The sequence below is a fragment of the Gracilinanus agilis genome, chromosome 1 (assembly GCF_016433145.1).
Source record: "Gracilinanus agilis isolate LMUSP501 chromosome 1, AgileGrace, whole genome shotgun sequence".
Lineage (NCBI taxonomy): Eukaryota > Metazoa > Chordata > Mammalia > Didelphimorphia > Didelphidae > Gracilinanus > Gracilinanus agilis.
In genome coordinates this window covers 792701042-792728806 of record NC_058130.1, presented here as the reverse complement: position 1 = coordinate 792728806, position 27765 = coordinate 792701042, and the positions used below count along the sequence as shown (strand labels likewise).

Here is a 27765-nt window from a genome sequence, read left to right as displayed (position 1 = left end):
AGGTTCAAATCTTCCCTCAGATACTTCCTAGCTATGGACCCCTGGACAAGTCACTTAACCCCCATTGCCTAGCCCTTACCTCTCTGCTGTCTTGGAACCAATACACAATATTGATTCTAAGACAGAAGGTAAGGGTTTAAATAAATTAATAAAAAATAAGACACAGCATGTTCTGGCTACTCAGCCAGTACAAGGAGGCTGCTTCCACTCATGTCAGAGGAGAACTCAGGATCCTGGGAAGTTTGGGCCGCATTAGAAAAGAGTGAAAGGAAGGTGTATCTATATATTAAAACAGTTGCTTGGGGATGGGGATTTCTGTACTCTTCATAAGGAGAGATTAGTATCTCCCTTCTGAAGGGCACCAAACCTTCACTAACTTTCTTTTTTTTTTCTTAAACTTTACCTTCCATCTTAGAATCAATACTGTGTATTGGTTCTAAGGCATAAGAGCAGTAAGGACTAGGAAATGGGGGTTAAGTGACTTACCCAGGATCACAAAGCTAAGAAGTGTCTGAGATCAGATTTGAACATAGGGCCTCCCATATCTAGGCCTGGCTTTCAATCCACTCAGTCACCTAGCTGTCCCCTCTCTAATTTTCTATAGAAAATTGCCAATCAAAATTACTAATACTAAATAATGTATCCTGGAGAATAATGCAAGATTTTATCTCATACAACAATGTTTCTATCCAGTGTGCTTTCTCTCATGATTAGAAAGAGAGACTTTCCATGTAAAAATCTTTCCACAGTCTTTACATTCATAAGGTTTCTCTCCAGTGTGGATTCTCTGATGTGCAGTAAGATGGTCCCTTACTGTAAAAGCCTTTCCACAGTGTTTACATTCATAAGGTTTCTCTCCAGTGTGGGTTCTCTGATGGGAAGCAAGATTGCTCCTCGTTGCAAAAGCCTTTCCACAGTATTTACATTCATAAGGTTTCTCTCCAGTATGGATTCTCTGATGTTTACCAAGAGAGCCCCTCTGTGTGAAAGTCTTTCCACACTCTTTACATTCATAAGGTTTCTCTCCACTGTGGACTCTCTTATGTATAGCAAGATGGCCTCTCTCTTTGAAAGCCTTTCCACACTGTTTACATTCATAAGGTTTTTCTCCACTGTGGATTCTCTGATGTGCAGTAAGAGAGACTCTAATTGTAAAAGCCTTTCCACACTGTTTACATTCATAAGGTTTCTCTCCAGTGTGTATTCTCTGATGTGCAACAAGATGACAACTCATTGTAAAAGCCTTTCCACAGTGTTTACATTCATAAGGTTTCTCTCCAGTGTGGATTCTCTGATGTGCATCAAGAGTGCCCTTCTGTGTGAAAGCCTTTCCACATTGTTTACATTTATAAGGTTTCTCTCCAGTGTGAATTCTCTTATGCACAGAAAGAGATGCTCTCTCTGTAAAAGCATTTCCACATTGTTTACATTCATAAGGTTTCTCTCTATTGTGGATTTTCTGATGTACAGCAACCTCAGAGTTCTGACAGAAAGGTCTTCCACCTTTATCACTTGCAGAATACATCTCTAGACGTTTACTTTTTGAATGTCTAATAAGGTCTGAGCTCTGGCCAAAATCCATTCCTCCTACGTTACCTTGATACATGGGCATTTCAGGTTTTTCAGGTGAATGAACAAGTCCTACATCTTCAGAAGAGCATTTCCCATACTCATTATCCAGACAACCGTTATTTCCTGAGGTCAATTTACTATACTGAGTTAGGCTTGAATGTTGGCTGAATTTCTCTGCAGTTTCATCACATTCACAGTCATTCCTTGGAATTTTATTTGCCTTGATAGTAGAGTCAGAGATTTCTCTCAAAATGAAATCATGAGGGCCCTCATTTGTGCATCTTTGAAAGCCATATCCTTCCACAAAAAGGCTCAGCTTTGTAGACATCTCCTTCATTTCAAAATCTACTGCTGAAGAAAACAAATAATGATATAAACACAGAAAGACAGAGGACACACACACAGAGAGAGAGAAATATAAGTGCTTTCCTCTTATACCAGAAAGGAAACTGATTTTTATTCTATTTCTCCAGTCAAAAAGGAGCTTTCAAACTGAAATGAGCAGCACCAGTCTTTGGATAGATCATTTGGTCATATGTGCAAGATGGATGCTTTTAGAAAGACTTTCATATATAATTACAATGAAACCTCAAAATAGACATGTGACATAGGCAGGCCCGATATTCTCATCATACTTTGGAATTCATAAGAATGGAGGAAAGACCTGACCAACTTTCTTGCAACTAGGCTATAAACTCAAAACCCTGTACCTGAGTATACTTTGTCTGAAGTATTGTCCTTTGTCCATTGCCCTTTCTATCTTTTCTAAAAAGTCATTTGTCCATTAGTCTTATAATTTTGTGAATCTCAGGTAAGCTTTCAGATATTCTGTTCTCATAATTTTGGATGCACTATCAAATGGTCATTCTTGAGAAATTTTGTATGCTAAACAGAAAAAAAAACTTCATACTTTTTAATTCCCATGTGATAATTCTCAAAGTAGAATGTCTTCTTTACTCTACAGATATAAAGATTGTATGCCATTAAGTGCAGACATACTAAATAATCATCTTATTTTACTATCTACCATAAATTACGTCTTATGCTCTATACTGAGTTTTAACATCCATTTCTCAGGAAATGAAAAGCATGATTCAGTGTTGGTTTGCCAGGTCCCAAGTCTAGCATGCCCTTCACCACAACAGATAAATGCCTTTTGGGATAACAGCCCTTATACACCTACTTTCATTTTACTCACCTGGACAGGAGCTCCTTGGGTCTTTTTGCTCTAGCAGACTTGGTGCTCTCCCTTGCTTAAAACAAGAGATAAAATTTTCTCTAGGAACTGGAAGCCCTGGGCATAAGAAAGAAGTGATTAGGAGATTTAAAAAAAAATAGTTCTCTTAAAGGAATGGGGGCAAGCAAAAAAGGTCTACAGAATGGTTTCTGATGTGTTTACTGTTAGGACATCTGCAGGACAGAGATTATGGAAACCATTTGCAATCAGAAAATTCCATTTTTATTTACCTCTTGTTAAGAAGGAGAGGCACAATCTACAACCTCCATTATCTAGAAATTAAAGGCAGCTGGTAGTGAAGGGGTAAGAGATCAGAACTTGGAGTCAGAAAAGCAAATTTAATCCAGCTTCGAACAGATGGTAAGTGGGTGCCCCTGGGCAAGTTATTTCACTTCAGATTGCCTCAACTATGAGTTAAAGACAATAAGACTTACAGGGATATTGTAAAATAAATGATAATTATGAACTCATTTACCCAGTAGAGGACAAAGAGCAGGTAATTTGAATGTTTATTCCCTTCCATTCCATTCCTATCATCTGGCCTGCGATTTGAAGAGAGAATGAAGGAGGAATAAGAATAAACTCACAAGACTAGGCAGAATGAGGAGCTATGAGCTATATTTTTATACTTTTAAAAATTTTATTCCCATATTGTTATAGAAATAAGAATCCCCTTACCTTACTGTATATGTCTACTTGTGTATGTCAAATATGTTTCTTGTAAAAAATGTCTCATAGAATATTTTAATGCACTCTGTCTTCTACTTCCATTTCATGGGGGAGTTCACCTCATTTATAATTGCAGTTATTATTATCATCTCTGTAATTCCTTTCATCTTCTTTTCCTCTTTTGATCATATACTCTCTCTTTTAGCTGTCTGTCCACATGGTTCCCCTTTAATCACTCCCCCCATTTCCTCTCCCTTATTTTATTCCCCTCCGTATCACCACCTTCTTATATCCTCCTACTTCTATATAGGGCTTTTTAATTACTCTCCCTATTCCCCCTCCCTTATATTATTCCGTATATTATATTATATTATTTCTTATATTATATTATATATGTCAGTGGTCCTTTTGATTTGGCTGACCTTCTTAAGATCCTCTACTCCTCCTTACTCCAACAAGAATTTCTCAAGACCCTCATAGGAGCCCAGATATTAGCAGGATATTGTTGGCCAAGTCCCTGTTTTTATCACTCTTCTGTGTGCAGTTTTACTTCCAGTTCCCTCCTTATCCCTCAAAATACACCCTTTCAGTCTAATTTTCAAGTTGTTTTCCTCAGGAGAGCCACTTCACTCTTACCTATGTTTGTTCTGTGATTTTAGTCATTTAAAAAGTACGTTTTAAGGTTGCTTTGACATTCTCAGCTTTTGCTTCTGCTTTGCTAAATTCTTGGCTTCACCTCTCCTATTAACACTTAATAGTATTATTATGAACATACTTTCTAAAGACCAGACCCAGCCCAAAGGGGAAGGGGCTGCCTTAGCAGGTAGAGGGTCCCATTTAATATCCATCTTCAAAGAAAAGGTACCTGGATATAAACAGAGGATTTGTCCACAAATTTCAGGCATAATTAGGGGCAGGACTAGATGACTTTTGAGATTAGTTTCAGGAATATAAATCGGTAACAATGGTTTAAGTTTTCACCTTATGCTATCCAAAACAGAGGAAAAATAATGTTAGGGTCAAGAAAGTAAAGTCTCAGCTTCCCATCACATAATTCAAAGAATTTTTTTTTTAAATGAAAAGCTGCCACAAGGAGATACCTGGGCAGAGATCAGCACTTTGGCTTTTTTAATCATTGACAAAGGCTCAAAATCCTGTACATCAGGCTCAAAATAAAGACATTCTCTTAATGGCAGATTCAGTGTTAACAGAGGAAATGGTCCTTACCCACAGAGAGTAGATTCAACATATTCTCCAGCATGACCTCCAGGTACAGCGCTTTCTGAGAAGGGTCCAAAAGGGACCACTCCTCCTGGGTGAAGTCCACAGCCACATCCTTGAATGTTACTGACCCCTAAACCAGCCAAAGTCACAAGATTTAGAGCTCAGAGATCATCTGGTACAGCCCTCATCCACTGACTGGAGGAAACTGAAGCACACAAGGGAATTTACCCAAACTCCTAACCTTGAAGACTGTCAGAGCCAGCACCAAAGAGCAGTCATTCAGAACCAAATGGAATAATGACAAAGGCATTCTGCGTCTGAAGTAAGAATCATGTTGTGAAGAGTAAAACCAAGACAAGTGTGTTACTCTGAAATGCCTTCCCCTGTAGAAATCAGGGAGATGAGAAGTGCTCTCTGAGTGAAGTATGAGATTCTGTGGAGGGGAAGAGAGAAGGTGATCTGAAATTCCTCCTCATCATAAGTATCAGAGTTGATCTGGTAAGAATATTTTTTTGAAGAATTTCTGAGAAGGTAGCATGTACTGTGTATTTTAGGGAAAAAATATTACCAGTGATCAATGAATAGAAAACAAAGAAAAAGGAATTCTCTTCTTAACTTCCTAAAAGGTTAAAATACTCTTATTTAGATGAAAGCATAAAGAGGATTGCATAGTTTATATGGGATCAGAGTCTGATTCTACCTAAGTGAAGAAGTCCAGTCTCATGTTATATTGAGAGTTTGATGAACCACTTATGACGTTTTGTCTTTGTTTTATGATAAATGCCATTTATTAGTGGAATATATTCAGTCATTTTACATTTAGTTACATGGAAAGAAGAATAAGTATGATGAGGAAAAGGGGTGTTCCACCTTTTTAAAATATGGTATTTTGGTGATTGAGCTAATTCAAAAGAAAGATACTGACAATGTAATGATTGGAATTCTCAAGAGGCACAATTTCTTCATTATAAATAATTTATGTATTGACTTGTTATTTAATGGGGTCAGTTGACACTCTACAAAATCTAAAACATGAACTAATATAATAAAAATGGCAATCCTACCTAAATTAATTAGTCATTGCCCATACCTATCAAACTACCAAAACACTTTTTAAAAAAAATTAGAGAAAATTATAACAAAGTTCATCTAGAAGAACAAAAGATAAAGAATATCAAGGGAAGTAATGAAAAAAATGTAAATGACGGTGGCTTAGCAGTACCAGATCTTAAACTGTACTATAAAGCAGTAGTCATCAAAACAACATGGTACTGGCTAAGAGGAAGAAAGGTGGATCAATGGAACAGACTAGGGGTGAATGACCTAAAAGTTAAAAAAAAAAAAGGTAGTTCTCTCCTTTAGCAAGGTCACTTCTCTTTCTCTGACTCTTGTCCTAATCTCTCTATATATTTTATACTCTTCTATTTCACCTCTTCCTGATCCATTCCCTATTTTTCAGCTTTATATATTTTATACTCTTCTATTTCACCCCTTCCTGATCCATTCCCTATTTTTCAGCCTGGAATACTTCTGGGATATCAAGGGGAGGAATAGTCTGAGGAAAGGCTGAGTTTCCAGGCATAGGAAGACACAATTCCCCAGTTCCTCATTATAATCTAGAAACCTAGAACTTTACAGAGGCCATTCCACTGTCCTCTATACCCATCTAGGGGCTATTCCATGCCCTGTAATGACTTTGTCCATCCTCATGGAGACACTATGTGGAATATCCTTCAACTGACACCATCATGTCTTGGTAGGAATATGTCTGAGACACAGTTCTTTGGGCCAGAACCAACATTCCCTCTCATACAACAAAACTCACTCTCCCACAGCAGTAGCAGCCCTGGAGCCAGGTCTACGAGGGAGAATTGCTCCTGATATATTTGAAGGACATTCAAAGAGTTCAGACAAGAAAGATGAGGTCCAGTGGCAAAAGCAATCACCACTACTAGCAGGGATAGCAAACAGTACTCATTCAAATATACTTAGAACCAGAAGGCAGAAAGATTTCAGGCCCAAAGGAAAACAGAGAAATCTGGGCTCAAAGAGAAGAATGAAGAGAGCTCAGTTCCAAGGAGAGCAGACAGCTTCTTGTTTGGAACTCATCTACCCTGGGTTGTTCCTGATGGTCCTCACTGCTTTAACTGCTCTGTCTATGAAGTCCTGAGATCAGGGATATCCGCCACTGGCACGCAAGGCCAGGACCTCAGGACCCTACCTGTCTCTCCACCTCAAACCCTGCCCTCTATTATCTGGAATGCCACTGCCACCACAATAAGCCTTCCTCAGGCTAGACTCTTCCCAGGCATCTAAACCACCCCAGGGTTTGATATCCTACTTGGGCAGCCTGAGAACTTCCCCTTTACTCTCCTTCGCTCTCCCCTTATTCCTTTTTATACTCTAAGAATCCAGTGACACTGGGCTCTTTCTTGTTCCCCATTGGAGATTCTCCATCTCTGGACGTTGCATTTTCTGGGGCTCCTCTGCCTCTACCCCCCAGCTTTCACTACTGTCCTCACTAGTCTCTGTCTCCTGAGTGCACTGGACTTAAATCTCATCTTTTGCAAGAAACTTTTATAGGCCCACCTTTTGTTTGATTTTCTACGACTTATCTTATACATATTGAAAGGAAAATTGTTTTATTGCCTTTATATTATTGATCATAAAACAAGGGTTCACATAATCGTTTGAAAAGAAATTGCAGTTACAATTTTTAAGCGTTAGACCCGGTTATTCCACTAATTGTGTATAAGTTATCAAGCATAATAGAATATTGGCTACAATATTGAAAGGGATATAGGGTGATGTATTAGAAATTACGGCAATTAATGATATTTAAGACTTCCGTAGGAAGAATAAAAGCTTTAGGTCTATGTAGTTATTTAGGGGAACTTAGAGTCAAGCAGAAGGAGCTGGGCTCACTGGGAATGGGGTGTCTACACAGCCCCTGGGCCTGTCTGGCTGGAACCTGGGCCGGATCATTCAGGCAGAGGTACCAAGGACAGAAAACCCCAGAACAAAGGGGATGGGGGGCAGCCAGGGAGGGCCCTGGAGCTCCCCCTGAGGACAAGCAGTGATGGTGCCCCCCCCCCCCCCAAGGCCTGGCAAAGACACAGGTCTGAGTTCTGCTGGATTCCAGCCTGGGGGAGCTTGGCCAGGGCTGGGGATGGGCTGCACTCACCTGGGAGGGAGGCCTCGGGGTCCCGGGGGCCATTCCCTCTGGCTCTGGGCTCTCTGCTTGGGCCAGAGTGGGGTCTTTCAGGGGGTGGGAGCCCCGAGGTGGGAAGACTTCTTTAGAGCCTGTGGGGAAGTAAAAAGGGAGAGAACTCAGAAGAGTTCCCAAGGCCTTCCCTGGCCTCAGGGCCAGGGCTCTTGTTTGCACATGCGCACTCTTCCCCAACAGGAGGGGAACAGGGAACCTCAGGCTTGGAAAGGGCCTCGGACTGGCCAGGCAGAAGCCTCTCCACCCCCTCTGCCGCCATCTTTGGCTTCATTCCATTCAGAAACCACACTGGGTGGATTGAGGGAGACTGCTGGGGGGAGGGGTTACGGAGGAATAGAAAGGGAGGTCTGGAGGGAGAGATGGGGCCCAGGTGGGGGTTGGGGAGAGCCTGTTGACATATCTTCAGTGCCTGAGAGCATGGCTCCTCCCATGTCACGTGGACATGGGCACCCCCCCTACCAGTTCTGACTTGGACGTACCCCCGGGGGAAGGGCCTAGACCAACCTCTCCCCCATCCTGTGACTGCACCTCCCTTCCCCCAGCTGCCTCCTGGCTCCGGGGCTAGGGGCCCCTTCTCTCTCCTTGGGGAGGGCAATGCCCCACCATGGCTTCCGGTCCAGACAAAGCCACCTAAGTCTGACCCCGGCACTTCCGTGTTCGTCAGTTTTCTGGGGTCCTTTAAAGTGAAGAACACACACTGAGACACCCCCACACACACATTTACAGGGGCCCCGGGGCTCCTACCCGGCCTTTTTTACGCATGTGCACAAGCCCCTGCCCCTTCCCCGCCCTCAAGCTAAGAATCCTGGAAGTGGTCTACACAGGTCTCTTCTCCTCCCAGGAGTTCAGAAGCAGAAAGTCTCCGCAGCCTGGGCAAAGAGCTGGGCTGCGCCTGCGCACTGACTCCCTCCTCTCCTCCCTCTCTTCCCCAGAAAAGGTCCAAGAACCACAACTGTGTGCCTTTCAGGAGCTCAGACAGAGAACCAGAAATTGCCAGAATGCCTTGGGGTGCCACGAGAGGAGGGGCCAAGATCTGTGTGATGTAAGACTCTAGGCATTCTGGGAAATGGAGTCCCTAGATCTGGAAGCAGAGGCCTTCTCCCCTGCTACCACAATTCCCCGCCACCCCCTCTCCCCCAGCCCTGCCTTGCTTCTTTACTCTCGAAAGTGCCTCGGGACTGAGCCCGGCACTCCGCAGGCGCCTAATAAGTGTCTTCTGATTCAGGAACTGAAAGATGGCGCTAGGATCCCCACTGTTGATCCCCCCCCCACACACAGTCAGACTCTCCCCTCCCCCCACAACACACTTTCACACCCCAGCTCAGCACCCCTGCAGGTGGGCTCTTGGTTGCACATGCGCACATGCTTTCGCCCAAACTCCGAGGCTCCCATAGAGGGACCGGCTCCACCTGGGGCTTCCCCGTCCCCTGGAGTTTGGAAGGACAAAGTCTCAGCTGCCAGAGCTGGGACCCAGGGTCCGCCGAACGCCATCCTCCCCCCCCCCCCCATCCTGTCTGTTGACTCCCTCCTTTCCCCTCTTACCCAAGGTTCAAAAAGGTCCAAGAAACACAGCTTCATGACTACCACTGCCAGAGACTGCTAAAGCTTGTATGACGTTAGACCCTGGGCATTCTGGGAAAGTCTCCCTTGGGGGAGGGTCATGGCTTACATGAAGTCACCACACAGGCATTCTGGGAAATAGTCTTTTGCCTGAGCTCCTGGGTTTAGAGCTATTGTGGGGGAGAGACTATACAGGAATTGCTGTGGGGAATGAGGGAGGCTCAGCCTACTCCTTCCCACCCCCATTTCCCTTCCAGCCTTGCCCTGACTCCTGTATAGCCTGAGAAGTACCTCAAGAGAGAGCCTGACATACAACAGGTACCTAATAAGTGCCTATTGATTGACTGACTGATCAATAAATGGATCTCTGTGCTAGGACCCCCCCTTCTGACAGAGAAGGAAACTGAGGCAGAGGGCAGCAGCTGACAGTACAGGCCCAGTCCCCACTCCACAGGTTCTCTCCCTCCAGGGATCTCTCTGAACATCCTGCTGCTCTTTCTGCTTTGGGGGGAACTGAGGGCTCTTCAAAGGAGGGGCCAACCCTATCACCACTTGGAGAAACTGGGTGACTCAGGGGCTGCCCTCCTGGCCCGGAACCCCCAAGATCTAGGTTTAAACATAGCCTCAGACATTGCCCAGCTGGGGGAGCCTGGCCAAGGCACTTCCTCAAACTTTACCTCAGTTTCCCTCACTGTGGAATCCAGAGAATAAGAGCCTGAGCCCAGGGAGCTGTGGGGAAGGTGGTCCAGAGTGGATTTGGGGGAAAACAGAGCTGATTCCTCGGGGTGTCCTGGGTACTCTGGGCCCTAAAGCACCACTCCCAACCCAGGAGGCCCAAAGACCCTTCAGAGGCTTGGGGAGAGGCCCAGGAACTCTCCTCCTGCCCTTTCTGAGGCCACAGAAGGCAGCAGCAGCCTCTGAGCCCTGATGGACAGAGGACAGTCTGGGCGGGGGTGGATGTCTGTGTGTTTGTCTGCAGGGCTGCTGGGGCTCAGGCTATTCAGGCCTGTCTGCCTCTTCTTGACCCCTTTGGGGCTTTCTGGGCAGAGTGCTGGGCTGCTTTGCCCTCTCCTCCTGCCACCCATTGGACAGAGGAGGAAATTGAGGCAAGCAGGCTAAAGTGACTTGTCCAGCATCTTGCAGGGGGAGAACACAGGCCTCCCTGATTCCAGGCCCTGGCTCTAGCAGGCACTGAGGGGTAAAGGCCTTGGAAGGGCATCTCTTCTGGACAATGTAGAAAGAGTAAAAGTAAAAAGAGGGTAGAGAACATATCTAGCCTATCACACTAAATGTTGCTCCAGTGCCCAAGTCCCAAGACCAACACCTTCTCCAAAAACTAACTCACGAGAAGATCCAAGCTTATGATCCCAGGAGAAATTCAAGTCCAAGCTTAAAGGAGAAATCCCAAAGCCAAGGTTCCAAGAAGTTCAGGACTTTTATAATCCTTTTCTGTCTCTTCCCCTCTTCCCAGGGGCCAATCACAGCTTCCACATTGCCTAGCACTGCCAAGGGGGCAGTGTCTGTGGGATCCACCTCTTGTCCTCTGAGGGTGTAAACTCTTATCAAAGAATTCACAACTTTCTGACTGACTGAGTTAAAAGGGTGGAGCTCTCTAAGTAAGTGGCTTGTGAATTCTCTCACCTGGTGGCTAACAAAGTGTTAAGTAGGGATGTTTAAGCTTTGGTTGATTAGTTTAAAAGTTGCTAATGGATAGACAAAGAAAGTTTGATTCACACTTCACAACATTTGAGGTTTCTCTCCAGTATGAATTCTCTGGTGTTGGGTCAGTGATCTTCTCCAGGGAAAACCTTTCCCACAAAGGTTGCACTGAAAAGGTTGTTCTCTAGTATGAATCCTATTAGGTTTGGTAAGATCTTGCTTTCTATAAAAGCCTTTCCGCATTCACTGCATTCATAGAGTTTCTCTCCAATGTGAATTCTACTGTGATTAGAGATCCTACTTCTGAGAGAATGCTTTCCCTAATATGTTGCATTCATGATGTCCTATTCCTTCATGAGTGCTCCTCCTGTGTCCTAAAAGGCGAGAGCTTGACTGGATTGTCTTCCCACAATCACTACATTTAAAAAGTTTCTCTCTAGTATGAATTCAGGAGGTGCAGAGGTTTGGGGCCAGGGCAGGGTAACTACCTGGGATAGATCTGCATTCAGAACATTCAGATCTGGCACTCCCCTATCCTGCCCTCTTGTCCCTTCTCCATGACCCCTGATCCTGATTCCCCTTAGTGCTCCCTCCTCCCCTCCTCTGAGCCCCTGCTGCCCAATGTTTTCCCAATTGTGTGACTTTCTCATAAGAACAGGAAGTGATGAGATAAGAGCCAGGAGGTATGTTTCTGGTGGTTTTGACACCTGGAGAGAACCTTTGGGCCAACCTGAGGCTCATGCACATGCTCCAGTAGTCATGCCCTAAGATGGTAGAAGCTCATAGGGCAAAGGGGCAGGACATAACAAGGGGAAACAGGTTAAAAGTGTGTCTCTGAGAAATACTGAGCCAATGGGGAAAGGAGGGTGGGACCTTGCTGGGGGAGAGAAGATAAAAAGTTTTGCTGGCCCAGGCCCTTTTTGGGAGAATTGTCTCCCTCCTTCCCTGAAGTCCACCCGCACTGAGAGCTCTTAAGAGGGGTTTTTTACTCTGCTCCTCCCCAGACCCCGCCATCATTGGAGTACCCTCTCCTAGTTCACTCTCCGGGCCTCTGCTGGTGAGGAGGGTCCCCCAGAGGCTAAATGCCCCCTGACAGCCCCTTGTTTCCTCCCACTGTGGGTAACGCCCCTCCTCAGCCTCTTCCCAGGACCTGCCTTGTGGCTCTTGTTATATAGTCTCTCACCCCATAGTGTCAGAGGGAGATCTGAGTCAGGGGCCATTGATGTTCCAACTAGTCTCGTTCCATCTGGAATCCCAAGCCCCTTCAGCCTCTTCCTGGTTCTCTGTAGAAGTTGGGGAATGAAGCCAGAGATGGGATGAGAGAAGGTGGGAATCCTGTCATTTCAACTTCATTTCCCAACCTAACTCTCCCTGTTCCCCTCTTGTTGGGTTGAGTCTCCCCAGAGGTCAGGGGAAGGCCCGTTGTAGCTCCTCTGGGACTTCATTTTCTGTAATTCCCTATAGGCATACAGAGAGGAAGTCTCCTCAACCTGGGGATCCTCTTACTGAAGAAAGTTAAAGTCTGGCCCAAGGAGAGACCCTGGAGCCTGACAGAATTGAGTCAAGAAGATCCTGTAAATTGGGTGACCCCCCTTACTTCCTAGACACAGATGTCCCCCAGGAGCAGTTCTTGAGTCTCCCTCTCTTTGTGGAATTCATGGAGTTTCTCTCAAATGGTTGTGAGGATGGATCACCAGCCTGAACCTTTGTTCTGTCTTGGTTCCCTCAGATAAGCCTTGGATTCTAAAAGGAAAGGTTTCCAGGGGCAGCTGGGTAGCTCAGTGGAGTGAGAGTCAGGCCTAGAGACAGGAGGTCCTAGGTTCAAACCCGGCCTCAGCCACTTCCCAGCTGTGTGACCCTGGGCAGGTCACTTGACCCTCATTGCCCACCCTTACCACTCTTCCACCTATGAGACAATACACCGAAAGTACAAGGGTTTAAAAAAAAAAAAAAAAAAAAGGAAAGGTTTCCTAGTGAATTTGAAAACAGCCCATTCTCTGATTTGGTTCTTGGCTACTTTAAGTTCATTTCCCAATTTTCTTCAGCTTTTACTGTTTTTTGAATTCTGTTTTGAGTTCTTCCAAAGCCTGAGTCCAATTCACTGGAATTTCTGTGATTTTTGCTTCATGTTCCTTGGTCCTCCTCTGTTCCATTTGTTCTTTACCTGGATAGAAGCTGTCAATTATAATTTCTTTTTTTTTTCTGTTTACTCATATTTTTTCCTTCTTTCCCCCATCATTGACTGACTGTATTCTTGCTCCTCTGTTTAATGTTAATGGTCAGGCTCTGCTAGTGCCTTCATAGTACGGGAATGCTAGTCCACTGTGGGGGATGGTTTGGGTTGTTTTGGTCCTTTCTGGAAAGCAAAATGTAATTCTTCAGTGTCAGTTTTGATAGGTAGGTAATTCTTGGTTGTGGAACCAATTCTTTTGCCTTTCTGAATATCATATTCCAAGTCCTATGGACCTTTAGGGTGGAAGTTGCCAGATCCTATGTGATCCTGTCTGGGGCTCCTTGATATATGAATTGTTTCTTTCTGGCCACTTGCAGTATTTTCTCCTTGGTCTAGAAGCTCTTGAATTTGACTATAACATTTCTGGGAGTTATCTTTTGGGGATTTAATGTAGGGGGTGATCAGTTCCAAGCCCTGGTACAAGCCCTTAATTCTCTAGCACTTGGTCTCTTCAAACCTCTGCTAAAACCTCCAGCCCAAGGCAAAGTAGCTCCCAGTGCTCTGAGTCCTGGAAGCTGTCAGCAGCCTCCCTCTAGAGGGACTGAATCAGCCGCTTTCAGAACTCCTAGCCCACTGTCATACCAACTTGAAAGAAATGAAACTTGCAGAAACCCAGAACTAGCAGCAAAGAAAAACTAAAGTTGAAGAGAGGATCCCTTCTACTCTGAAAACAGAGCCTACCTCTAAGATGGAAGCAAAAAACAAGCCTAGGAAAATGAGGAAACAGCAAAAGAAACACCTAACCATAGAAAAATGTCTATGGAGTATAATTGGGGGGGGGGGTTTAGGAGGATGGGGATATAGTTAAGAACAAGTTGGAGAAGAAGGATGGAAGTCCCCTCCTCCCTCACTATTACTGGGAGACAAAAATGGTATCCCCTTGGGAAATGGGGAATCCCGGCAGGGTGTGCCACCATTGAGGGGTTAAAGAAATGATATCCCCTCAAGGAGAAGTGAATGCTACCTGGATAAGATGATGGTGCCAGTCAGGGAACACAGAAACACCTCTTTGCTCACAGCAGGTCAGACTCAAAATGGGGTTCAGCCTACCTGTGCTGCTGCTCTTCCTCTCAATCAAGTCTCCCCCTCCAACAGAATCAATGCAGATCTGATCTTGAAGTCTTGGGTATTTAATCAGGAACAAGGCAATAGGGATGAAGGTAGGGTATCAGCAGAAAAGGGGATACAGGTATCCCTAAGCCAAGGTCCATCACTCTGGCAGGTACCCACCAAGCCTCAGACTTGAAGGTGAGTGGCAGTTTTCCCAAAATGTCAGGGCTTGTCTCATTCTTACAGGAGACAAAGAAGAACAAAGCACAGATTCAGGTGGGGATAGATATACCACAGCAGCCACATGTGGAACTTCAAAGAAAAATGGGAATTGGTCTCAAGTACTGGAAGAGTTCAAAAGGTATTAAAAAAAATAAAAGAGGTAAAAGAAAAATGAGAAAAAGAAAGGAAAGTAATGCAAAAAGAAAACAGTAGCTTAAAAAGCAAAATTGACAAAGTGCCAAAAGAAGCACAAAACTCCACTGTAGAAAAGATTTCCATGAAAAGTAGAAATGGACAAAATGGAAAAGGGGGATCTAAAGGTCATGGAAGAAAACCAGGACACAGGGTTGCCCTGACCAGAAGACTCTAAGAATTTGGCTACACCATGTCCAGGGCTTAAATGGAGGCACCAGAGTCACGTTCAGTCACTGTCAGGCCCCAGTTCCAGGGAAGGGGTCTATCTTGGCTTAATCCTACTCTACCCTCACTAGGCCCTGCCCTGGGGCCATCTGAGACTTCCTGGGATCCAGAAACCTTCCCCAAATATTTATTGCTTGAATGGAGGGCCAAAGACAGCTCAACTAGCCTCCCAGTGGCCCAGCTGCAAGTCTCCCTTCTCTGACGAACAGGTCAAGGCCACATCTGTTGCACTATCTGCTGCTACAAGCAGACTGTGTGAACACCTGCCCTAGAATAGTGAAACAAGCTCCAAATCCTGATGGTTCCTTCCCAGAAAGAGAGCCGGGTTTTGGGATGCCCAGGCCAGTCTGGGATACCAGCTTCTGCTAGGAAACCTCCCTCAGGACTGAGGCTTGGCAAGTCTAGAGAATGGCCTCCTCCATTGTCTCCTGGACTCACTGACATTATTCTGGTCTAGTCCTTGGAGCAGGGGTCGGCAACGTATGGTTCTCGAGCCATATCTGGCTCTTTTGAGGGTCAGATATGGCTCTTTCTGCAGGAGACATAAAGTCAATTTTTTTTCAGGCACTGTTACAGGAGCGTGCACTGTGAGCACTGGTCAGGTCTCACGAAATTACATTTTAAAAAACATGGCATTTATGGCTCTCTTGGCCAAAAAGGTTGCCGACCCCTGCCTTAGAGGAAGGTGCCTCCCCGCTTCCTTGGCCCATGGCCAAACTTTGATGCCTGGGGCTGCTGACTCTGGCCACATCCGTGTCTCCATCGATCTGGGCTCACCAGACAATGGCCCCAGCAGGCACCGAGCCTAAAGGCGGGGCCCCAAACCCCCAATTCAAGCGCCTCACTCACTAGTTGGTTGACAGACCTATGTCACTTTAAACCATGGACCCATGCCTGGGCACCAAGCTTTGTCTCCTTGGACAAGGCCTGAGCCACTACAAAAAGGGCCTGAGAACTCTCCTGTGCAAGGAGCAGGCAGAGGATCCAATGCCCGCTGTGCCACCCAGAGGCTGCTCTGGGCCTCCTAGCCCCACCCCAAAGAGCCTGCATTCCTGCACTGGAGCTGGCCTAAGAGATTCAGACTGGACAGGAGTGAGTTACTGCCTGGGGGCTTCCATTTCCCCCAGCTAGAAGAGAACAGAGGCCCCCAACTCCTGCTCTGAGGACCACCTGCCCACATGTTTGCCATGCTCTAATCATCACAATTGAGGTGCCATTGGGCCCTTGCCCCAAGAGCTGAGCCGGTGCAGGGTCTGGTTAATGGGGAAGATGCCATCCAGAATATCATCCACCTACTGTCCCCAGCCTCTGGCCCTGGGGTTCCAGCAAGGTGCAAATCCTATGAAATCTTAGGAGAGAGCCCAAGCCAGGCATGAAGGTCTAAGCTGCGCCCCTCCATGCTCAGTCCCCAGGTCAGAGTCCCAGCTGGGCTGCCAGGAGAGAATGCTACTGATTACAGGAGCCCCTTTAGCCACTTAAAGGTTCCTGGGTGCCCACTCAAGGCCAGGACTGACCTACCTTCCAACCCCCCTAGGAACAAGGCCTTCCTATATGAACTAGAATGCTAATGGTTCCCAAAATTTGGCTTCTGTGGAGCTAAGTGGCTTTAGTCACTGGCATGAAATGCCCATGGGGTCCATTCTAAAAGTGGAAAAGCCATACCTGTTTATGTGAACCAGTTCAAAACAGAAGAAGGAGCTGGGGTCACCCTACCGTGGGGACCACAAGCTCAATAAGCAGGATGGCATTCAGAGACTCATCAGATCATGTAATTCTTACCGTGAGCCCCAGACCCCAGGCACCCCAATGTAAGGGAACTACACTCACATTACAAGTCAATGAGTCCTAGGGGTCAGCCCTACCCAGAACAGTAGCAAACAGGCCAAGCTGGCCTTGGGTCTCCCAATCTGGGTTCCTTCAGCCTCTGGCTGGCCTGCTTGATATGCCTCAAGAATTTCCCCAGTGGGATCACTATGGCCTGATCATCAGATCAAGGTGGCCCACTGTCCCTCTCACAGAACCAAGTACATGCCCTGGTCAGCTGCACTCTGATTAATGAACTGAGGTCACCACTGTGTCACCATCATCCTACTGTCACTAGACTGTGCTTTGTCAGACCCCCAGTCCTGTGTTAGGGCCACAAATGCTGAATTCTGGAGGATTTGCTGGGAGGAAGCCAATATTTCCTCATCTTCCAGCCATGACCTGGACCCTGTGGATAAAGCTGGGTGACCCTTCATACCCCATCTTTGGTCATGAAGCTGAGACCACACCACACAGTAGTTGTGCTTGTGGCCTAGAACTCAAGGCTAATGTTCCCCAAATGGTGAGCTGGGTGGAAAGATGAAAGCTGCAGTGTCTCCCAGTATTCTTACACTCAAAACAATGCACCTGGGCCCTAAAAGATCCTGCCCATCAAGCCACAAGTTCACTGCCCTGCCCTTGGACTGAGAATGGGACTACCTGGCCTCAAACCCCAGGTCTTGTGTCCCATGAGTCTGACTGGTGGACTGCAAATTTGCTAGGCTTTCATTAATTCATTGATTTTATTAATTCATAATAAAAAAAAAAGGTAGGAAGGGAGAAAAAGAGAAATTCTGGCCACATTAGAAAAGAGTGAATTGAAGGTGTATGTTGATATATATCTAAACAGCAGCTTGGGGATGGGGATTCTCTACTCTTCATAAGGAGATTAGTATCTCCCTTCCAAAGGGCACCAAACTTTAATTCATTTTCTATAGGAAGTTACCAATCAAAAATTACTAGTAGTAAATAATGTATGCTGGAGAATAATGCAAGATTTTATCTCATACAATAAGGTTTCTCTCACGTTTAGCATGAGAGACCTTCCATGTAAAAGTCTTTCCACAGTGTTTACATTCATAAGGTTTCTCTCCTGTTGACTATCTGATGTGCAGCAAAACTGCCCCTTTGTGTGAAAATCTCTCTACAGTATTTACATTCATAAGGTTTCTCTCAAGAGTGGATTTTCTGATGTGACACAAGAGAGTTCCTCCATGTAAAAGCCTTTCCACACTGTTTACATTCATAAGGTTTCTCTCCAGAGTGGATTCTCTGATGTGCAGCAAGACTGCCCCTCTGTGTGAAAGCCTTTCCTCAGTGTTTGCATTCATAAGGCTTCTCTCCAGTTTGGACAGTCTGATGTACAGCAAGATGGCCTCTCTGTTTAAAAGCCTTTCCACAGAGTTTACATTCATAATGTTTCTTTCTAGTGTGGATTCTCTGATGTGCAGTAAGCTCAGCGTTCTGACTGAAAGGTCTCCCACCTTTATCACTAACAGAAACCATTGTGACACATTTACTTTTTGGATGTCTAATGGGGTCTAGTGAGGTCTAAACTCCAGCCAAAGGCCATTCCGTCTAAGATACCCTGATACATGGGCATTTCAGGTTTCTCATGTAATTGATTAAGTCCTACTTCTTCAGGAAAGCATTTTCTATATTCGCTATCCTGACAACATGCATTTTCTGAAGTCAATTTCATATATGGATTTAGGACTGAATATTTGCTGAATTTCATGGCAGTTTCATCAAGTTCACAGTTTCTCTTTGGATTTTTATTTACCTTGATATTAGAGTGACAGATTTCTCTCAAAAATGAAGTCATAGGGACCCTCACTCATGCATCTTTGGGGGCCAGATCCTTCCACAAAAAGGCTCAGCTTTGAAGTCATCAACTTCACTTCAAAATTAGTCTCTGCCTCTAAAGAAAACATGGTGAGTGTTAAGACTGAATCTTTCTGAACTTCTCTTAAGGAACTTCCTTTAATAGTGACTCTGTGGCTGAAGCTTTTGCTTCGTTCGCTTTTGAGGCCCTTTGGGCCTCTGGCTTTCTAGCCTTGGGTTCAAGGCCAGATTTCCTTCGGCTGAGGGTTAATTAGATCTACCTGGATTGAACTAGGGAATCAGAGCAAATTACCTACTGTTAGATTACTTATCCTATCTTATCCTCTCTTTTTATTTTCTTATTTCTACTTCTTCTCATTTGAAAATAAATTTCCATAAAAGTAATTTTAACTTGAGGTTATTCTTTAATTGGGAACTGATAACTGTTCAATTCCCTGGTGACCAACCTTTTAGTATTTACCCAATCAAAACCCCTTTTCACCCCTTACATCTAGGGCCTCTCCTTCCCATTGTGGTTTTGGTGGAGTGGGCTTTTTTTTTTTTTAAAGAGGCAAATTTAGATTTTATTGTATTTTATAGAAAAGCTTCCTAACACCCAGAAGCTGTTCAAAATGGAATGGGCCACTTCATATTTCTTCCCATTGACAGTCTTCAAACAAAGGTTGAAAGGCCACTCATTGGTGTATTGAAGTCAAGATCTTTTTTCAAGGACAGGTTGGTTCCGACAGCTCCTTAGAGACGTCTCTCTCACTAAATTTGTGATCCAGGCAAGTTAGAATATCTCCTTTGGCTTGGTAGTGGTGTTGATGGTGGTGAGGAGAGAGAAGGGAAGGATGTTTTTGAAAGGAGACAAGTTCAGGCTTCAATGGTTTTTCAAATTATGAGGAAGGATGGGCTCTCTTATTTGACAGTAACATTTCTTCACTGTGTATTCCTGGCACCCTCAGATCACCCTTTCTTGTTTCTCTAGTTTCAAAAATACTGTGAGAATGACGCATGGGTCCTGATCGTACTCATTTCACAGAACTTTTGGGAGGATAGTGTTAGAAATGAAGTAGTTCTTTGCTCTGAATTTCTGTTCTTAAAAAGTTTACATTGAAATTGTTCTTTGTTGGAGTGGGCTTTTTGAACAGGCAGATTGGTTTGGTCACATTGTTTTATTTTGTTACCTTTTTATTCCTTTACTTCTTGTGATTATTAATAAATCTTATAAAATATTTGAAGTTATTATATTCTAATTTTAATTTGTACACTGAGCAGCAATTTTTGGGGCCAGCACCAGCATTCCCTCTCACACACCAAAACTCACTTTCCCAAAACAGTAGCAGGCGCAGAGAGCAGCCTCTGGAGCCATTTCTGAGAGGGAGAATTGATCCTGATAGATGTGAAGGACATTCAGAGTTCAGACAGGAAAGATGAGGCCAGTGGAAAGGGCAGTCACCATCACTAGCAGGGACAGCAAAAGGTCCTCATTCAGCCATACTTAGAATAAGAAGGCAGAAAGATTTCAGGCCCAGAGGAAAGCAGAGAATTCTGGGCTCAAAGAGAAGAATGAAGAGAGAACTTGGTTCCAAGGAAAATAGACAGCTTCTTGTTTGGAATTAATCTACCCTGGGTTGTTCCTAGAAGTCACTACTGCCCTACCTGCTCTGCCTCTGAAATCCTGAAATCCTGGAGGTCCTCCAGTGGCACCCAAGGTCAGGAACTCAGGACCCTACCTACCTCTCCACCCCAATTCCTGCCATCTATTATCTCGAATGTCACTGCCACCAGGATGAGCCCTCTTCAGCCTAGATTCTTCCTAGGCATCTAAACCACCCCAGGGTTTGATATTCCAGTAGGGCAGCCACCTACAAGGCTGGTCACCTTGAGAACTTCCTCTTACTCTCCTTCAATCTTCTTTTATTTCCTTCCATACGCTAAGGTGAAACGAATGTGAAAGTTTTGGGGATGTGATTGGATGTTATTTAGGCCATTTAGGACAGAGCCCATCTTTAGTTTTTAAGTCTTTAAGATTCACTTTTTATGTCTAAGGTAAGGAAATAGTCCTCTAAATAATCCTTCCTACCCTGCCCCAGAAAGAATGGAGATAAAGTTGCACCAGATTATCAAGTCCAGTGATTTCATCAAAAAGAACAAACTTTTGTTAAAAGCTGCTACCTTTGTTCTGAATGTCCTGAATAGATAGTAATGACAGCAAAAAGTAATAGCAGTGGTAGTAATAGCTTAACAAATGAGAGGAAATGAAGGGAATACTCTCATTTACTTTATTTTTTTGTGTTTGGTACCAGCATGGTTTATTATATCTGTATTATTCATTACTCTTAGCAACTTTTTGGCCTGGTTAGCCAAAACATAAGAATAAAAAAATAACAGTAAAAATAATATCTGTTGGCCACCTTAAAAAAGACTAGAAACAAGAGATACTTATAAAATTAAATTGAAACGAATCAGATGACTAGGACAGAAATGCTCAATTTCTCAATTTCTAAATGGTGTTTATTTCAAAATTAGAATGTGTATATGTTGTTTTGAAGTAACATCTTAATTCTTAATTGTGCTAAACTTAAGAAATTTCCATATTCTAAGTATGAAATCTGGATTCTATATTTGTAAATTGTCCATCAGATTTTCATAGGAATACAGATGATGTGTGTATTGCTTTAATTATATAAGTTTGCATAATGTTATATCTTATAATGATCATAGATTTGAGAAACACCGAGTATATAATTATACTTATCAAATGATTCTTTTTTTTTTTTTTATTTTATTTTAAACCCTTAACTTTTGTGTATTGACTTACAGGTGGAAGAGTGGTAAGGGTAGGCAATGGGGGTCAAGTGACTTGCCCAGGGTCACACAGCTGGGAAGTGTCTGAGGCCGGATTTGAACCCAGGACCTCCCGTCTCTAGGCCTGGCTCTCAATCCACTGAGCTACCCAGCTGCCCCTCAAATGATTCTTTTAAGGGGTTTTGCTTCTAAATATTTTTGGTACAAATTATTTTAATTTATGGATTAATTGGATATAATTTGACCTACCTAATTTGATATTGAGCTCAAAGATAAAAGACTGATGCTCTTTACTTCTTCAAAACACAAGAATTGTTCAATCTTATTAGTAATAAAATATTATACCTTTTACATTCAACTACTCTGTTTACTCAATTAAGGGAAATGAGTTATATAACTTTTTCAAAACTTTCTTCACTCCTCTAATTTCTATATACTTAAAATTATTCTCTAAACAGTTTAGTCCCTCCTTTGAACCTTGATTAAAATCCCTTACTAAAACTGCACCTGTCTTATTCCTTTCCTATTCAGATCCAACATTTCTTGCAGCCCCATCATTCTAAATAGCCTATATACCACCCAAAGTATCACTTTAATTGCTAATCAATAACCCCAAAGATTCCAGGTTTAAAAGAAGACTGTCCCATTTAAGCACAGTATCTTAGCACATTGCTTTATCCAAGTATGTCAGACATTACTTAACCCATGATACAAATTGGTAAGCTGGAATAAGTTCTTATGGTTAAATAAAATCCCTGATTTATGCAGTTTGTATCAGTTACAGGGGCAGCTGGGTGGCTCAGTGGATTGAGAGCCAGGCCTAGAGACTGGAGGTCCTAGGTTCAAGTCCGGCCTCGGACACTTCCAGCTGTGTGACCTTGGGCAAGTCACTTGACCCCTATTGCCCACCCTTACCACTCCTGGGCCAAGGACGGTCCCTAGCCCGGATGAAAAAGGAGGAGGGTTGGGCGTGGGGCTAGCAACCCCACCGTGTAAAAACTATATCTGCTAAAGAAACTGCAACCTAAAGTAGGGGGAGCTGGGCTAGCTCAGTGGATTGAGAGCCAGGCTAGAGAGGAAAGGTCCTAGGTTCAAAACCCGGGCTCAGACACTTCCCAGCTGGGTGACCCTGAGTGACTGTGTGACCCATTGCCTACTGGTTGTGGCCCTATGCTCCTAGAATGGAGTCCCAGGTTAAAAACAAAACAAAACAAAACAAAACAAAACAAAACAAAACAAAACAAAACAACACTGATTTTTATATTCAACCAATACAATCATTCTTATTCTAAGATATAAGATACTTCTAAGATATATATTCTAAGATATAAGATACTATATTTTAATAGTATTCCAAGTAAATTCATAAATGTTACATCTTACATTTACAGATTTAAACTTTCTCCTTTTTTTAACGTCAGTATTCTAAATAAGTGAATGAGCTTGTAAACACTTTTCCATGACTATGAAAAATCTTAAGTGCTTGTATGGGATGAAACTGTGCATTATCCCCCAGCATACATTAATTAGAGTTAGTAATCATAGATTGGCAAATTCCTTTAGAAAATGTTAGGTACACTTCAGAAGGAAGATACGAATCTCTCCTTATTAAGAGTAGAGAAATCCCCTCTCCAAGCAGCTTCATATATATACATAATTATACAACTTCTATTCACTTTTCTAATGTGGCCAAAGCCCACTCTGTAGAGAGCCATAAATAAACAGTTTAATCAGTAAATCCTATATCCAGCTATAGCTGATGATTCTAACTAACTGATAACTCCTTTCATTATTAAAAGTTTTAATAATGTGTAATAAATCATTTTAATTTAAAGAAAAGGGGGAATTATGTGGGAAGCCAATAAGAGAATAGATAAAAATCTAGGCCTCCTCTTTTGACCCCTTTTGTGATCCTTGTGATTTCTTGTTGAAAAGTATTGTAGCCTTATTGAAAAGCTTTAAGTTCCTAGCAAACCTGTATTTAAGAGGTTAACACTTTTCCCCTTTGGCCAGGAATGCAGCTGCCTGGTACAGCCAAGCCCAAAACCTTTGCAAGGGCATTTCAACCCTGAGAAAATATTCCCCAACTTGGCTTTCTGATATGGGCCTCTCCTGAGCTCCCCACAAACTCCTCCTGAAGCCTCCCTGGCAGGCCTGACTGACCTGTCCAAAGCCTGAGGCCTGGAGCTCAGCAGCAGAGCCTGTCCCTGGGCCCTCCTTGGAGCTAGGGGACCCCCGCCATCCCCGATGAGGGGAGAGGAAGGAATGGCAGCGCCTGGGCCTGTCTGGCTGCAACCTGGGCCGCTCCTTCAGGCAGGGCTACTGAGGCTGGAAAGCCTAGAACAGGGTGGATGGGGGGCAGCCAGGGAGGACCCTGGAGCTCCCCCTGAGGACAAGCAGGGATGGAGCCCCTGGAGGCCTGGCAGAGACACAGCTCTGAGTTCTGCTGGATTCCAGCCTGGGGGAGCTTGGCCAGAGCTGGGGATGGGCTGCACTTACCTTGGAGGGGGACTCTGGGTCCCGGGGGCCATTCCCGCTGGCTCCGGGCTCTCTGCTTGGGGGAGGCCCAGAAGGGAAAAGGAGGGTTTTTAGCAGAAGGAAAGGGCTGGGCATGGAGGGCAGGGCTGGAAGGGCTGCTGAGAAGGGCTCCAGCCAGGCTCCTTCCTCTCCCCTTTCTTCAATAAAGGCTTCATTTTCTCTGCTGGCATCTAGCTAAGTCTCCTGTCAGTTCATTATAATGATTCCCAAAGTGGGCACTACTGCCCTCTGGTGGGTGCTGCTGCAATCCTGGGGAGCGGTGATGGCCACACTTTTCTGTGAGTTCAATAAATAGTTTCATAACTTCCAGGGGGCGCCAAGTAATATTTTTTCTGGAAAGGAGGCAGTAGGCCAAAAAAGTTTGGGAACCACTGGCTCACTAGAATGATTTCTGGGGGGGGGGGTTCAAGTTCGCCCCACTAATTCCATACATGCTTAACTCAACTACCTCTTCCTTCTATAAAGATGGTAATAAATTTCTAATATTACAGATTATTGAATTAATGCATTTAATTCAGCACTTAGTAATTCAAGATTGTCTCTCATCCAGTTTACTAGCTAAAGTTAATTGCTTGTTGATCTCAAAACAACTTTTACCTCCCAGTGTTGATAACAGGGCTTGATCTTTGTCTAAACTGATGACCCTGACACATCTCTTATCAACAGATTGGGTATTTTAATAAGGGATGATTCCATTTAGAAATTATTTTCAAAAGTAAAAACATAGGTCAAGTCTTATTTTAATTTACCAGGATGGAGACCAATCATGATATGTTTAACAATTGGAAACCCTTTTAAAGACTGGGGTTAACACTATGATTCCTTGAAGATATTAAATCTAAGGATTTCTGTCTTTAAATTCATTCAAATATTTTATTCAATTAAACGTCAACAATGAAAGAATCCCTCACAATATTAAACAAGAGACTTCTTTGGGTAGGTATAACACTACATCAAAAAGTTAAAATCTTCATATGGGAAGAAGCTTCAAAGACTTTACCCTACTTTTTTCTATTCATTTCTTCAAAGATACAAACTTAATCTCTTCTCTATCAAGTGTCTGATTCATGTTACAAATTCTGTTGTATGAAGAAGAAAGTATCATTTGAATCTCTTTTTGGCTAAGACTCACATATATTTTTCTCTACTTTTGCCATTATAGGTTGATATTTACAATAAAAGAAGAGTAAATAGGAGCATGATGTGACTATGGTCAAGTATACAGAAAATGTGCAAGATTGAAAGTGACTCTATAATACTTCCTAAGATAATTAACAGAAAAACTTATTCCTAAACTGCATCAAAACAGAAATTTAAACATAGTACTGACCCAAGAAAGATGATCAGAAATCTAAAATTTAACCACAGAACCATCACATTTAGGGATGGTTATTAATAAAAGTAATTATTAGTGAACTTATTAAAAACATGATCTTAAGAAACCCCTGAGGTAAGGGAAAAGGAAAAGGAAAAGGGAAAGGAAAGGAACCTCAATCTGTGTGCCCCAAGTGAGTAAGTTCTTCACTGGCAAGACGATTTAACTCATGTTTTCTCTTTTACTGTCTGGCCTATTGTAAAATATGCTGCTCTATAAACTTTGGACATTTTCAAAAGAGATCTTTGCTCTCCACACCTGCCCTCCCAGACGGATGCAAGTCATTCCCTCTAAGGTCATAAGGAGGTCAAAAGATGCCAATTAAGGGGGCAGCTGGGTAGCTCAGTGGATTGAGAGCCAGGCTCAGAGATGGGAGGTCCTAGGTTCAAATCTGGCTTCAGACACTTCCTAGCTGTTGACCCTGGGCAAATCACTTCACCCCCATTGCCTACCCTTACCACTCTTCTGCCTTGGAGCCAATACACAGTATTGACCCCAAGATGGAAGGTAAGGGTTTAAAAAAAAAAGGAGGAGAGTGCTGAGCCCTGAACCTCTGCAGCCCACTCCGGGCCACCAAAAGCAATAACATCCCTGCTCAACTGAGCCTAAGTGGCTGCTGGTGTTTCAGGGCAGCTGCCACAGCCCATTTACAGGGAGCCCAATATCTTCCACCCACTGTCTGCATCCTAGAAGAAAGCTGGCCATGGTTAAATTCATTTCTATAAAACATAACCAGGCAGGGCAGAGCCAGGGGTCCCCCAGGTCAGATGGCTGCCCTGTCCCTGACTGGCCTTTCAAGAACAAGAAGGGCTCTTGGATGCCACCTTCCTGCCAGGCCCTGCCTCACTCGCTCCCCAGCTCCCATCCAGGCCTGCTCTCCTCCCTGGGGCAGCTCTCCTCAGCCAGACCAGCCCCTCTGCCCACCCTGGTGCCAGCCCCTCCCAGGCTCTTTCCTCCTGGGGCTGGGGAACCCCAATCCTGTCTGTCACCCCCTCATTCTCCAGCACCTACCCCTGAGGCCTCCTGTAGCCAGTGGGGAATGGCTGTCAGCAGGGAATGTGGGGGAGAACCTCAGTGTCTGCCCTGGAGGCTGCCTTTGCAGTGAGGACAGAACAAGGTGCTGGATGTCCTGAGCAGCCCCTGCCCTGCCCCCGGCCCTCACCTGCTTCTTTTTACTCTGTCTAATGAGGCACAAAGGCCTGGCCAAGGCTGAGCCCCTGCCTGAGCCCCTGCCTGAGCCAGGAAGCAGCCCCGAGTCCTCTGGCCTGGAGGAAGGAGCCTGGCTGGAGCCCTTCTCAGCAGCCCTTCCAGCCATGCCCAGCCCTTTCCTTCTGCTAAAAACCCTCCTTTTCCCTTCTGGGCCTCCCCTGAGCTCCCCACAAACTCCTCCTGAAGCCTCCCCGGCAGGCCTGACTGACCTGTCCAAAGCCCGAGGTCTGGAGCTCAGCAGCAGAGCCTGTCCCTGGGCCCTCCCTGGGGCTGGGGGACTCCCGGCCATCCCCGATGAGGGGAGAGGAAGGAATGGCAGCGCCTGGGCCTGTCTGGCTGCAACCTGGGCCGCTCCTTCAGGCAGGGCTACTGAGGCTGGAAAGCCCAGAACAGGGTGGATGGGGGGCAGCCAGGGAGGACCCTGGAGCTCCCCCTGAGGACAAGCAGGGATGGCGCCCCTGGAGGCCTGGCAGAGACACAGCTCTGAGTTCTGCTGGATTCCAGCCTGGGGGAGCTTGGCCAGAGCTGGGGATGGGCTGCACTTACCTTGGAGGGGGGCCTCTGGGTCCCGGGGGCCATTCCCGCTGGCTCCGGGCTCTCTGCTTGGGGGAGGGGTTACTGGGGAATGAAGGGGAAGCTGGAGGAGGAGACAGGCATCAGGTACGGGAGGGGGGTAGCGTGCAGACATCTCTTCAGTGCCCAAAATGAGGCTCCTCCCAAGGCATGTGGGCACAGGAACCGCCTCCTCCTCCAGTGCTCCCAGACCAGGCTCACGTTGTCTGCTCCTCCCCTTGGCCTGTTCTGACCAGGATGTCCTCCTTGGGGAAGGGCCCCCGACCAGCCCCTCCCCATCCTGTGACTGCGCCCCCCTACCCCAGCCGCCTCCCGGCTCCGGGTACAGACTAAGCCGGGCACTTCCGTGTTTGTCCCTTTTCTGTGGGCCTTTAAAGTAAGAGACAGCCCCTCCCCCAACAAGCCTTACACGGGCGCCTCTCTGGTTCCAAAAGCACAAGAAGTTTAGAAACCCGGAACCGGTGCACTGAGGTCTTCCCGCCCCCCAGGAGTTCCGGAGCAGAAAGTCTCAGTCGCCAGAGCTGGGAGCCTGGGTTGCGGCTGCCCACGGCCTCCCC

The 27765-nt window shown here is 45.0% G+C and overlaps 1 protein-coding gene across 1 annotated transcript in view; it reads right to left on the bottom strand.

The window, feature by feature from the left end:
- Window positions 1-525: 525 nt before the first annotated feature.
- LOC123230509 (zinc finger protein 883-like) overlaps window positions 526-27765 on the bottom strand; it is an 82275-nt gene continuing 55035 nt past the window's right edge. Inside the window, exons 2-5 of the mRNA XM_044656646.1 lie at window positions 9257-9355; window positions 7887-8005; window positions 4706-4832; window positions 526-1401 (exon numbers count right to left, since the gene is read on the bottom strand). Coding sequence (XP_044512581.1) covers window positions 686-1401; window positions 4706-4832; window positions 7887-8005; window positions 9257-9355 — 1061 coding nt within the window. The 3' untranslated portion in view covers window positions 526-685. The remainder of the gene's footprint in view (window positions 1402-4705; window positions 4833-7886; window positions 8006-9256; window positions 9356-27765) is intronic.